We start from the raw sequence: 14133 nt of genomic DNA, 5'->3' as shown, positions 1-14133 counted from the left end.
TGCCTTGCGAGATGGAACGCAATGTCGCGAGACATTGCAATGCATTGTGGGCGGGGTCACGTTTTCGCAAATCTGCATATTAAAACGAATAGCTGGGGCTGAATTATCCACCGTCGGGATGCTCCGTGTTGCCGGCAGCCCGGGGGTTTCCTGACGGCGTGAGGCTGCCCCACAATGGGAAACCCCATTGACCAGCCGGCAAAACGGAGAATCCTGACGGGGTGCTGAACCAGAAATCTGGCGCGGTGGGACGGAGTAACTCGCCCCTAGTCTCAATTTAATGTGCAGATTCCCGAGGTACCCGAGGCATGGGATCAATCTGACTCACCTTGGACACCTCTGGCATGTGCCGCACAGTGCTGGTGTCCACAAATGAGAACCAGATGGAACGGCAGTCGTGCAGATCTCCCAGGGGATCAGATGCATGCCCTTTGGGCAGGGTGGCATCCTGGCACTGCTGGAAGTGCCACCTGGATGCCAACCTGGCACTGCAAAGGTGCCCAGGTTGTGCTGGCAGCGGCACTGCCAGTGTTCCAGGTTGGCACTGCCAAGGTACCAAGACTACATTTTTTGTGCGGGTACAATGGGGCTGAGGGTGCCCTGCGTGGGTGTTGGAGGGGCCAGAGCAATGGGGGGGGGGGGGTGTCGGGGGTCCCTTTGGAAGCCTCGGAGATCGGGACACCATTAAATATGGTGTCTCAATCCCTCGCTACACTGAGGAGTTCCGGTGAGCGGAGCTCCTCGGTGCACAAATGGGGCTATGTGTGGCCTTGGCCGCACGTTCCACGCTGAGGCCCCTTATCAAACACGAGTCACGTTTTATAGACCTGTGTTCCCTTCTCCATCATATGTTTGTTTAGTTTCAGATTAACATTTGAATTAAGGAAAAGAGTATGCCACTTGGCTCTTGGAGCCTGTTCTGTCCTCTGAGAGAAAAATGGTTCCTCATCTCTGTGCTAAATAGACAAGCCTTTATTTTCAAACAGTGACCCCTGATACTAGATTTTCCCACAAGTGGAAACGTCCTCGCGACATCGATCCTGTCAAGACCCCTCAGGATCTTATATGTTTCAATCTAGTCGCTTCTTACTCTTCCATTTAAGGGCATCTATATTATTCATTCCAACCACTCCCTGTGGTAGCGAGTTCCACATTCCCATCAGTTTTTGTGTATAGCATGAATTCTTCTGAATTCCCTGTTGCATTTCTTGATGACTTTTATATTAATAGCTTATGTTCTTCCCCACAAGAGAAAATATTCCCTCTGTAACCTTTCATAATTTTAAAGACTTCTGTTAAGTCACCCTCAGCTTTTTTTTTTACCAATCCGTTCCCGATATGTACACCCAAACATTTCTGGCAACATCTTTGTAAGTCTCCTCTGCAGCCTCTCCAGTGCCTCTATATTTGTTATATGATATGGTGATCAGAACTGTGTTCTTGTGTAGTCTAACGAATATTCGAGACAGGTTTAGCATAACTACCCTACGCTTCAATTCTCCCCTTTTAGAAATAAAGTCCAGTGTGTAAAATTAAAATGCATGGGATTAGGGGTAGTGGATTGTGATGGATAGAAAATTGGATGGCAGACAGGAAACAAAGAGTGGGAATTGACGAGTCTTTTTCAAATTGGCAGACATTGACTAGTGGGGTACTGTAGAGATCAGTGCTGCAGCCCCAGCAATTCACAGTATATATTAATTTATTTAGATGAGGGAACTAAATATAATATCTCCAAATTTGCAGATGACACAAAGCTGGGTGGGAGAGTGAGCTGCGAGGAGGATGCAGAGATCCTTCAGTGTGAATTAGACATTGAGTGAGTGGACAAATGAATGGCAGATGCAGCATAATTTGGAGAAATGCAAGGTAGCAAAAACGAGAAGGCAGACTATTATCTGAATGGCCATAAATTAGGAGAGGGGAATCTGCAACGAGACCTGGACATCCTCATCTACCAGTCACCGAAGGTAAGCATGTAGGTACAGCAGGCGGTAAAGAAGGGAATTGGTATGTTGGCCTTCATAGTGAGAGGATTAAAGTACAGGAGCAGGGATGTCTTGCTGCAATTATACAGGGCCTTGGTGAGGCCACGCTTGGAATATCGTGAGCAGTTTTGGTCTCCTTATCTGAGGAAGGATGTTCTTGCTCCAGAGGGAGTGCAGCGAAGGTTTACCAGACTGGGATGGTGGGACTGACGTGTGAGGAGAGATTGAATCGGTTCGGAGTATATTCGCTGGAGTTCAGAAGAATGAGGCAGATCTCATTGAAGCCTATAAAATTCCAACAGGACTAGACTGGAGAGTGGGTCTCCTGGAGGAGAGCTGATGGGGATGTAGATTCATATGATGTCACACTGTCTTATCAGTGATCAATGAAAGAAATACAGAGTTTACAGTCAAGTGCATCAGAGACTGTCTTTCGAGGGTTAACTCCAGGGCGGTTATACACATTACAATCAAAACTACCAGGGGAAAGCCTCAGGCAGTAATTGCAATCAGTGGCAGAACTGGTAACATCCGCAGGTGATTATAGGGGTTCTCACAGAAACCTATAAAATTCTAACAAGACTCGATGGGTAGATGCAGGAAGGATGTTCCCGATGGTGGGTGTGTCTAGAACCAGGGGTCACAGTCTGAGGATATGGGTTACCATTTGGGACAGAGATGAGGAAACATTTCTTCACCCAGCGAGTGGTCGGCCTGTGGAATTCGTTACCACAGGAAGTAGTTGAGGACAAAATATTGCATGTTTTCAAGAAGGGGCTCAAAGGATATGGGGGGAAAGCAGGTTTAGGCTATTGAGTTGGATGATCAACATGATCACAATGAATGGTGGAGCAGGCTCAAAGGGCTGAATGGCCTCCTCCTGCTCCTACTTTCTATGTTTCTGTGCTTGTTTTGCTTTTCCAATGGCCTTGGTAACATATGGAGCAACTTTTAGTAATCGGTGTATCCAAGATCGCTTTGTTTCTCTACCCCACCTATACTTACACCTCCCAAGCAATAAGTGACCTCCATGCCCTTCCTACCAACACACTGCCTCACCTATATCTGTGTCGAACTTCATTTTCCCATTATTCACCCATTCTGCAAGTTTATTAATTTCCTCTTGAAGCTCGTTGCAGTCCTCCTCAGTATTGACTATCCTCCATTTACAAATTTAGTTGTGTTCTTGATTCCAAAGAACAAATCCTGAACGTAAATTGTGAACAACCTCAACAATCTCGCAGCAGTTTGCTTTACATTCTAGGGAACACAAGGGACTTTTGAACTTTTCTTGTCTTTTTCCCTCTCTTAGATCCGCACAGCAGAGTATGCCTGATACCAAAGAGCCAAGATGAACCTGTTAGCAATACCTACATTAATGCCAACTACATTAGGGTGAGTGCGCGTATTAGTTGCATTCGTTATCAGCAGAAATCGTATTAATAATTTTAATGTCTAGCGACAGAACAGTTATGCTGAAGCGTTCAGCACAGAATTGCTTTGTAATTGTTTGATGATTTCTCATGACATTATATTTGTTGCATGTACATTTTTAAAGTATTATCGCCGCCTCTTATATGCAACTAAATTTCATTTACTAGATCCAGAAACTGGGAATGTAAAAATTAAAAACGCAAATGCTTTAACTAATTGTATAAAAGGAACCGGGAACAATAAAGCTAATCTTGCTTTCAACGAATGTCAAAAAGATGTTGATTAATTGACTTAATTGTCAGACAATAAGTTTGTATTATTAAGATCAGTCGTTAGCCCAATCATCAAATTGTCAACAGATTAAGCGCAAGCCTGTTAATTCAGTCTGTTAACAATTAACAGGATTGCAGCACTAATTAGAATTTGAATCCAATGCAAAAATTAGGCCAGTATTTATAATATTTAACCACCTAACCGTGGCACAATAAACACTTGCACCATTACATGGGAGGCTGCTTACATTGCTATGTGGACAGTACTGTACTTGGTCCCACATTAACCCTGTACCAGACCCAACGACTACACCTACCTCCAAGTCTTTATCTCAGGGATATAGAGCTCCTTTACTTCATGTCTTCCACCGTTAAAAGTCTTTTGCATTTACCTTATTGTTGCAATCTCAATGCTTTTTCAGCATTATTGCTATTACAGGGTTAACAGTAACAGCATTCTCACTAACCCATCTGCCCCCTTCAAGTCCTTGAAGTTAGAGGTTCTGGTGGTCTGGGTGCTTTTTGACACTTTCACGCCCTGTTCGCCATTCTGTCAGGGGAATGGTAGGCTCAGGTGATCCTGGTTCTTGTTGTTGGCTCGGAGGCTGGACTGACACCTGGATATGGTTTCATCCGTTTTTTTCCGTTGCTTGATGATAAACCACGGCTGGTTGGTTTGGTGGTGTATGTTTGCGGTTCCTCTGATTGTTTCTTGCAGGATGGATGAAAATGGCATTCATCTGCTTGGCGATGCCTTTTCTTCTTCTTTTTGCAGTTGGGCTGTTAGGAAACTCGAGGCTGAGGGTGTTCCTGTGGCAAGAAGAAGATTAAGTAGCATTCTCATATCTGTTTTTTGTTGGTGATGGTGTGAGACCGCCATGAAGTTCCAGTATCCCTTGTGGTTCCGGCACACTGGATGGTGTGTGCGCAGTGGCTGGTGTGTCTAAGACCTGGACGAACATCATTGTTGGAGGTAGAGACTCCTCAGACTGTTGATCCTTCTCTTGTACCACTTCCACTGAAGATGCTATGGAAACCTTGTGTACGGCAGGTTGGTCCGGCCCCTGGGGACTTTCCAGTGCCTGGAATGATGATGGACAAAGCTGCGCCACCAAAACAGAAGAGAGATCAAAAGTGAAATCAAAGTCTGAATCTTTGTTAGTGTTTGAGAACACAGGACCATGCTGTTCTGGCTGGCTAACAACAGTGGTAGTCTTGACACCTTCTGCTGTCTGGAGGAGATCTAGGACAACAGATAGAGCCCTGCTCAGGAGAGAGAGGCTGATTCCAATCAACATCAGTTCAAAGACCTTTTTGTTGACTTACCTCATTGGTTCAAGGATCACGCCAGTGTCCAGGAATCGGACTCCCATTGCTCCATAAAATGGAACGTCCCTTGTTTGAATCCAAAGGCCTTAGAAACGTGGGAGGGGAGGACTCCAACTCCGGGGGGGGCCTCCCTATTGCCCAGGCCCGCGATCGGGGGCTACCGATCGGCGGGCAGGCTCATTCCGGGGGGGGGGGCGGCCGATGTTCCTCCACGCCGGGCCCCTGTAGGGCTCTGCCATGTTGCCCGGGGGCCGGCGAGGAGATGGCAACCCGCGCGCATGCCCGGACCCGCATCGGCCATGATGCGCATACACGGACCTGCGCCGCCCATGCTGGTGCCCATTGGAGCTGCGTGAAGTGCCCCAGTGCTGTGCTGGCCCCCTGTGCGGCACAGGATCGCTGCTCCTAGCGGCCAGATGACGCTGTCGTAAAACGCTCCGCCGTTCACGATGGCGTCAACACTTAGCCGCATTATCAGAGAATCCCGCCCAGTGTTCCTCGTCCATTAGGATTCTGCTGGTGGCTCCTGAATCGATTTTAAAATTCGTTGGCTCACCATTTATCAGGATGTCATCATTCCAAAGTGAAGAGCCACTCAAGACTCATGGTTGTGTGTCTTCAGAGTTTACAGTCATGACCTCGCGGTTTACGTTTGGTCAAATGTGCAGTGCCTAAGTGTCGCTGTTGGTGGCAGTGGAACATAGGAACATTAGAATTAGGAACAGGAGTAGGCAATTCAGCCCCTCGAGCCTGCTCCGCCAGTCAATACAATCAATGCTGATCTCATCATGGCCTCTCCTCCACCGTCCTGCCCATTTTCCATAACCCTTCAACCCATTACTAATTAAAAAGCTGGCCATCTCCACCTTAAATTTTTTTAAATATAAATTTAGAGTACCCAATTCATTTTTTGCAATTAAGGGGCAATTTAGCATGGACAATCCGCCTAGCCTGCACACCTTTTTGGGTCGTGGGAGCGAGACCCACGCAAACACCGGGAGAATGTGCAAACTCCACACGGTCAGTGACCCAGAGCCGGGATCGAACCTGGGACCTCGGCGATGTGAGGCAGTAGGGCTAACCCACTGCACCACCGTGCTACCCCTCCTCCTTAAATTTACTCATAGTCATGACATCCACTGCACTCTGGGGTAGTGAATTCCACAGATTCAAAACCCTTTGAGAGAAGTCATTTCTTCTACCTCGTGTCCTAAAACTATGACCTCTCGTTCTAGATTGCCCCACCACAGGAAACATCCCCTCGACGTCTACCTTTCATTATCTTATATGCCTCAATTAGATCTCCTCTCACTCGCCTAAAAGGGGACCAAAACTATACACAGTACTCCAGTTGCGAGCTCACCAATGCCTTCTGCAGTTGCAGCAATACTTCCCTACTTTTATACTCAATTCCTTTAGCCATAAATGCCAAAATTCTTTTGCCATCCTTATTAATGTTGTGCCACTCTGGGAAAGTGTGCAGTCAATTCCAGCCCCACGTGACCTAGAGTCACAACATAAGTGAATTAAGCAGCAATTCTTATAAAAAATACCCCAAATCCTTGGCCCTTGGATGCCCAATACTTAATCACCAGGATTGTAAGTTTAAACACAATTACTGTTTATTTATACCAACACATCAGCCTTTCCTGCAGACAGCATTGGTCATTTCTGGATCCTGTTTGCACAGCTTGTGATGGTTCTTCTGTACTTAGATTCACCCAGGCTCCCGGCCAGTTCAGAAACACAACCTTTTTGGAGGGGAGAGAACCGCAGAGCTTCCTGTGGACTGCCAAGCGTCAAACTGAAACTAAACTCAGCCCTTGAAGCTCCTAAAAATATTTCAATGGGATCAGATCCAATCACTACCTGTTACTGGGCAGAGCACAGCCTTTGGGCCCAATCATTGGCTACCAGCCAAATTAATCAACAGAGTAATCATGGAAATCACCCAGTCCACAATCACTCGCCGAAAACAGCACAGCATTCTGGATCCTTCTGTTTGAATTAAAGGCACAGGCTGGTTACAGGCTGCCTTGCCTTGAAGCCCCAGGTGCATTAAATATCCATGGATCAAAAATGTAACGGTGAAAATAAAAAAAGGGGGAAATAAAGGAATAACAGGTAACAAACAAATGGAAGGACCGTTACATTACCCAGTGCACCTGCACACTAGTTTTCTGTGATTCATGCACAAGGACACCCAGATCCCTCTGCACCCAAGCACTCTGAAGTTTCTCTCCATTGATATAATTCCTTTCTCTTTTCCCAACCAAAGGAATAGCCTCACAGTTATCCACATTAAACTCAATCTGCCATATTTAGGCCCACTCACCTACCTATCCATATCCATTTGTAAATTTCTTATTTCATCATTGCACCTTGCTATCCCACTTATTTTAATGCCATCTGGAAATTTGGCTAAAGTACCTTCTATCCCTGCATCCAAATCAATAATATAGATTGTAAATAGCTGGGGCCCAAGGGCCGACCCTGTGGCACCCCATTAGTTACATCTTGCCATCCAGAAAAAGACCCATTATCCCGGCTCTCTGCCTTCTGTCGGTTAGCCAGCCCTACCCACGCTAATAAATTACCTCGAACCCCACGTAATCTTACCTTGTGCGGCACCTTAGAAGATGCCGTCTGGAAAGTCCAGATGTACTACATCTACAGGATCCCCATTATCCACTTGGTTTGTTACATTGGGCGGTACTTGCAGGACTCGTGTTGTGAGTCAGGTCACATGGTAAAGAACCACAGCCTCGCTGTTTAGGAAATTAAATGGTCGCGAGGTACCTGAAGGAGACTAAGGACAGAATTCTCCAGTCCCTCCGCAGTAGGTTTTCCCGTGGCTCGCCATCAGCTGGCGGCAGGATTTCGCAGTCCCGGCAAAGTCAACGGTGATTCCTTCCCTGTGCTGCCGTCAGAAAATCCGCAACTTCAGCAAGACCGGAAGATGCCGCTGGCAGAGGTGCAGGAGAATTCCGTCCAACATTAATTACTAACTTAACTTATTTTTTCTTTGTCAAACTTGGGAGCCAAGTGTCAACAATTAAGAGTCAGGGATCGGGGTTAGCCATGAGCTTCTATCAAAAGGCATTTAATTCTGACTGAATTAAAGAAATGGGGGCGGGATTCTCTCAGCCCACGCCGGGTCGGAGAATCGCCGGGCCGGGCGCGATTCGTGTGACGCGCCCCAATGCCAGTCCGCCGATTCTCCGGTGACCGGATAATCAGCACTATTGGCGCTGCCGTGGTCGGCGCGGCGCCGGTCGGGGGCTGCTCTAGGCGTTTCTCCGCCCAGGGTGGGCCGAATGGCCGCCAAAAAAGCCCGGGCCCCGCCGGCGCCATTCACATCTGGTCTTACCAGACGGGACCTCAGCATCCGTAATGTCTGGGGCGGCCCGGTGGGGGTGGAGGGGGGTGGGGGGGGGGGTCCGACCCCGGGGGAGGCCTCCAACATGATCTGGCCCGCGATCGGGTTGGCTGGCCTCTCGTGGTGGGGGCCTCTTTTGCTCCGCGCCGGCCCCTGTAGCCCTATGCCATGTTGCGTCGGGGCCGGCGCAGAGAAGGAGCCTGCCGCGCATGCGCGCATTCGTGCTCGCAGCGCACATGCGCAGAACCGCGGCGCCCATTTGACGCTGGTATCGGCAGCTGGAGTGGCGTGGGCCGCTCCGATGCCGTGCTGGCCTCTTGTAGGGCAGAGGATCGCTACACATAGCGGTCTGATGATGCCGTTGTTAAACTCTCCAGTTTTTACGACGGCGTCAACACTCTGACGTCAGATGGGAGAATCCCACCTGGGGTTTCTCAGGACTGGCTGGCTGGCTGACATTGAAAAATGTTATCTCACCCTTGCAGGCTGCAAGCTCTGCTTGCTGAAGCTAGACCTCCAAGGGAGATTCAATGGAATCTCACGCTGGAGTAAAACCTCTACCTTTTTGCTTCCCGGCTCTTCTAACCCTGGAGAGTTTTCTTTCTGGAGATTTTTCTTTCTGGTGAATTTTTGCCACAACTGCAGCTTCAGTTGGGAGTTTGTTTCAGTTCAAAATCCATTGAAAGTTTCCTTTAACTTCGTTTTTCTGCATTCCTGTGAGGATAAAGGTTTTGATCTGGATGCTGCCACCATGAAGAAACCTGCTTCGGAGATCCTGAAGTAGGCTTTGTAGCCTCGAGTACATTAACAGCAAGTCTTTATTAATAACTCATAATGCTGCACTTGTTTACTGCAGAGGATACAGGTATGGAGCTGACTTCTGTGCCATGTCTGTCCATCTCTAGGCTGATCCAGGCTCTGGGTCATGAGCCTCCTCACACCACTGTAGGGATGGTGCTGTCTTCAGTCTCACGTTAACCCTGTATGTACCAGACCCGACTACTACAAACTGGAATAGAATCAAATTCAACAACACCATTTAGTAAAAGTTGATCAGGTATTTTCTTGCCTGTACTTGTCAAAGTCAGCCCCCTGGCAGTTACAGCTTGAGGTGGTACCAGGAGTATTTGTTGGTAAGATTAACACTTAACATCTTTGGGAAGTGCAAGAATATCTCCGATGTCTAGCTTGAATTGGGGTGAAAATATGAGAGACTAACTTGAGATGTGAATGCTTGCTGCCTCTGCTCAATGTGCAAATGTGATTAGCTTTTGCTACATTTTCTTTTGTCTAACTAAGTGACATATTTGTACTGAAAGACTGGCATCTTCATGTCATTCAGGGTTATGGTGGTCAGCAGAGGGCGTACATTGCAACTCAGGGCCCTATGATCCATACAGTGAATGACTTCTGGCGGATGGTTTGGCAAGAGGATTGTCCCGTGATTGTTATGATAACCAAGCTGAAAGAAAAAAATGAGGTAAGATCCCAACAGGGTTATATAATTGTAAGCAACATGTTGCAAAAAAAAGGCCGGCACTGCAAGCACTGTTGCTTCACAGCTCCAGGATCCCAGGTTTGATTCCTGGCTTAGGTCACTGTCTGTGTGTTCTCCCCGTGCATGTTCTCCCCGTGTCTGCGTGGGTTTCCTCCGGGTGCTCCGGTTTCTCCCACAGTCCAAAGGTATGTAGGTTAGGTGGATTGGCCATGATAAAATTGCCCTTAGTGTCCAGAAAGGTTAGGTTGGGTTACGGGGTAGGGTGGAGGCATGGGCTTAGTAGGGTAGGGTGCTCTTTCCAAGGGCGGTGCAGACCCGATGGGCCGATAGCCTCCTTCTGCACTGTAAATTTTATGATTCTATGATTCAAAGAGAGCTCACTGAAAACTGCATTCACGATGTACAAGAATCTGTAAAGGATCTGGAGTGGGACATTAGAGTAGTACATTAGTACAGCAGTGAAAGACGGCTGTCGTTCAGAAGTTGAAGATGTAGAATCAGTTTGGGCTGATATAAGAAATAGCAAAGATGTGGGAGTTGTTCAGAGGCCCCACGCCCTCTCGCCTAGCTACTGGATCCCACCAGTGGATCCCACCAGTGCCGAGAGTGATGGAGTGCAGGTCTGAACGCAAATCTGGCAGGATCTGCTGGAACAATAATAATAATAATCTTTATTGTCACAAGTAGGCTGACATTAACACTACAAGTTACTGTGAAAATCCCCTAGTCGCCACATTCCAGCGCCTGTTCAAGGCAGCTGCCACTCATCCTACGGTGACCTTGAGGCCCCTTACATCAGTTGAAGGGTTTTGCTGCCACTGCATTGTGCTAATCTGACCTCCTGTTTCCTCCTATAGTCCAAAGATTTGCAGGTTAGGTGGATTGGCCATGCTAATATTGCCCAAAAGGTTCGATGGGGTTACGAAGATAGGAGCGGGGGATTGGGCCTAGGTAGTGTGCTCTATTGGAGCAAGGGCCGGTGCAGACTCGATGGGCCAAATGGCCTCCTTCTGCGCTACAGGGATTCTATATTTGTTCATTCCTGATAGTTACGTGCCTATATACTGAGACAATGGTATTAACCTGCAGCTACAGAGTACCCTTTGCTTTAGAAAACACCCAAGATATTTTACAGAGGTGTAAGCAAAAAATGGACACTAAGCCTAGGTCAAAACAATGTACTTTAAGGAATATCTGAAGGGGTAGAGGTGGGTGGCAGATTTAAAGGTTTGCGGAAAGTATTTCGGAACATGTGGCTCTAAGATGCTGATGACATGGAGGCCAAAATAAGGGTGAATGGAGAAGGTGATGCACAAGAGGCCGGACTGAGAGGAACAAGAGTTTTTGGAGGGATGAACTGTAATGCTGGAGAAAATTACAGACGTATGAGGAGCAAGAACATAGAGAGACTTAGAAGCACTTGGGTCCGGATATTCCGAGTTATGGAGAGTCCATGCCTTCGCCAAAATGGCACCATACCCTGGATCTGGAACGTCTACCCCATTTCTGACAGATCCTACTTTTTGCTGGGGAGGGTGCACAGTAAGGGGGTGGATATAAGTCTCCCATGGGTGACACCCATATGCAGTAGGGTCATTTTAATTCAATGCTGCGGTCAAACAGACTCCGGTTTTGCATCACTTAGATGTGTGCCTTCCGATTATTTGGAGCAGATGTGGATTGAATAAAAAGTGGATAAGGTCTATGGAGCTGCCAAGCTTTCAAGTTATTTAAATCTCCGTTATTTAAATTTTAAAAAATTAAATCAAAGTCCCCTGCTGTGACTCTGAATTGAAATAAAGGTGCTTGCAATTTCAATAGCTGTTTGTTGACATAAGCGTGAAGCCTATCAATAGAGGATTATTACTGCTTCCATAACCTATCATTATCGCAAAGGGGTTCACAGTTTGACTGACAGTTGCAAGAGTTATTCAGAAATTAGCTGTCTTTGTGGGGCTATAAACATAAATGTTTGTTTTTAGAAGCTGTCTTGGCATAGGACCTGCATGACGACATTATAAATCTTTAAAGACATGTTTTTGAAGACTGCATTTTAAAATAAAACTAAAATTTAAGATGGTTTTATCCCTAATGAGGATAAAGGGGGCGTAGGTATTTTTTGATATTGACTCACTGGTTTCAGCTCGAAGATAAACAAAACTCCATCAACACCTTCATTGAAGACAGCCCCAGTGGTGGATATACCCACGAGGGGCAACTTTGAGTTGAACAGATATTGCAGAGGGTTGTAGGATTGGAGGAGATCACAGAGATAGGAAGGGATGAGGCCATGGAGAGATTTTCAAACAAGGATGATGAGTATTAAAATCAAGCTGTTGCTTAACTAGGAACCATTTCAGCTTTTTTCCGTATCCTTAGACAAGGGAGGAGGAACAATATGTTATAGTTCCTGCTTCTAACTGAAATGGATGGACCACTGCAGGGAAAAGTGTGTCAGCCAAGGGCAGGATCAGATTAAACCGTGATGCTTCTCGCAATCAAACATATTACGCATGTATTATGTCCACAGGTGATGATTGCGAACATAGAATTGTGTGCGACATGAGGGGTGTGAGGAACAGTATGTGTTTTAGCCAGAGCCTTTAATTTCCACATGACATCCAAAAGCACTTCATAGCCAGTAACTTACTTTTTGAAGTGTAGATGTCGGGCGTGATTTCACAGAAAGAAAACAGTCTCGCTTTGGGGGAGTTTCTCGGACCCTACAGCGCCGAGATGGACCCTGCTATCAAATAGGACTTTGTTTTTTGGGGGGCCTCTGCGGGGAACACAGGTCACACTTACCTCACTTCCTGCACTGATGATCTCAGCCCGATCTCTCAACCTCTGGACACACCCCCCACTGCAGCCTCTGACCCTCCCCCACCGTGCCTCTTACCGAGTAGGGTGTCCTCGCTCCCCCCCTCACCCTGTCTCATAAGGGCCACCCCTGTTACTGATCCCCACCAATGACAACCTGACACCTTGCCACTGTCAGCCTAACACTCTGGCAGTGCCCCTGCTAGCCTGGAAATGTCACCTGGGCACCCTGGAAGTGCCATGGTGCCAGTCTGGAAGTGCCAAGGTGCCTGGGTGGCATCGAGGTGCCAGAGTACCACCTTGCCCAGAGCCCAACACCCGGGGACTTCCAATCGCCTAGGAACCCTACCCCCCAAATGCCATTACACCTGGTCCACATTTGTGGAAACCAGTGCTAAACAGCATCATGGCGAGGTCCCCCAGACTCAGGCGTTCAATACTGGGCCTTGGGAGACTCTGGCGCCGACATATTTACGTGAAGCTAACTGCTCACTTAAATAAACTAATCTGGATGCGGCCCAGTGAGGGCGAAGTCCAGATCGCAACATCTCACGAGATCACATTAGATCTCGTGACATGACCCAAGTATCGCAATTCTCGCGAGAGGCCTCTCATGAGATTTAATGGTCTTGTCGCATCACCAAGTCGAGCGTGACGAGACCTGACATTTGTGCCCTTTGATGCTTTCGTAGGCAAATGGGACAGCCAACATTCATAGAATGATTCAATCATACAGCACATTCTGTGGCTATTTGGTCCAACATGTCTGCGTCAACTTGTAGTCATACATAACTTTAAGATAATAAAATCTCCCAAAGCTCTTACAGGCTAGAGCACAGGTTGAGACCGAGACACATAAGGTGTTACATTAGGGCAGTTGGAATTGGTCAAAAAGGTAGCTTTAAAGGGCAACTTGAAGGAGAAAAGAGAGATAGAGAGGCAGAGTGGTTTTGAGAAGGAATTCAGGGTTTATGGTCTAGTCAGCTGAAAGCATGACCAGCAATGGTGGAACAATTAAAACCAGCGAAACGCAAGAGGCCAGAATTAGATGAGCGGTGATAACATGGAAGGTTTTGGGCCTGAAAGGAGATTGCAGAGGTAGGAAGAGATGAGACCTTGGAGGGATTTGAAATTGAGGATGAGAATTTTAAAATCAAGGCATGGCCTAACCAGGTGCTTATATTAGTCAGGGGACACAGGGTAATAATAATAATCTTTATTGTCACAAGTAGGCTCACATTCACACTGCAATTAAGTTACTGTGAAATGCCCCTAGTCGCCACACTCCGGCGCCTGTTCGGGTACGCAGAGGGAGAATTCAGAATGTCCAATTCACCTAACCGCACGTCTTTTGGGACTTGTGGGAGAAAACCAGAGCACCCGGAGGAAACTCACGCAGACACAGGGAGAACA

The 14133-nt window shown here is 47.2% G+C and overlaps 1 protein-coding gene across 2 annotated transcripts in view; it reads left to right on the top strand.

The window, feature by feature from the left end:
* Positions 1-14133, top strand: part of ptprr (protein tyrosine phosphatase receptor type R) — a 371240-nt gene that overhangs the window by 292035 nt on the left and 65072 nt on the right. For both annotated transcript variants that reach the window (XM_072485105.1, XM_072485106.1), the window contains 2 exons: positions 3301-3383; positions 9745-9882. In XM_072485105.1, coding sequence (XP_072341206.1) covers positions 3301-3383; positions 9745-9882 — 221 coding nt within the window. The remainder of the gene's footprint in view (positions 1-3300; positions 3384-9744; positions 9883-14133) is intronic.

Source organism: Scyliorhinus torazame, chromosome 19 (assembly GCF_047496885.1).
Source record: "Scyliorhinus torazame isolate Kashiwa2021f chromosome 19, sScyTor2.1, whole genome shotgun sequence".
Taxonomy (NCBI): Eukaryota; Metazoa; Chordata; class Chondrichthyes; order Carcharhiniformes; family Scyliorhinidae; genus Scyliorhinus; species Scyliorhinus torazame.
Note: the sequence above shows the minus strand (reverse complement) of the source record. Positions and strands in the feature narration are given on the sequence as shown.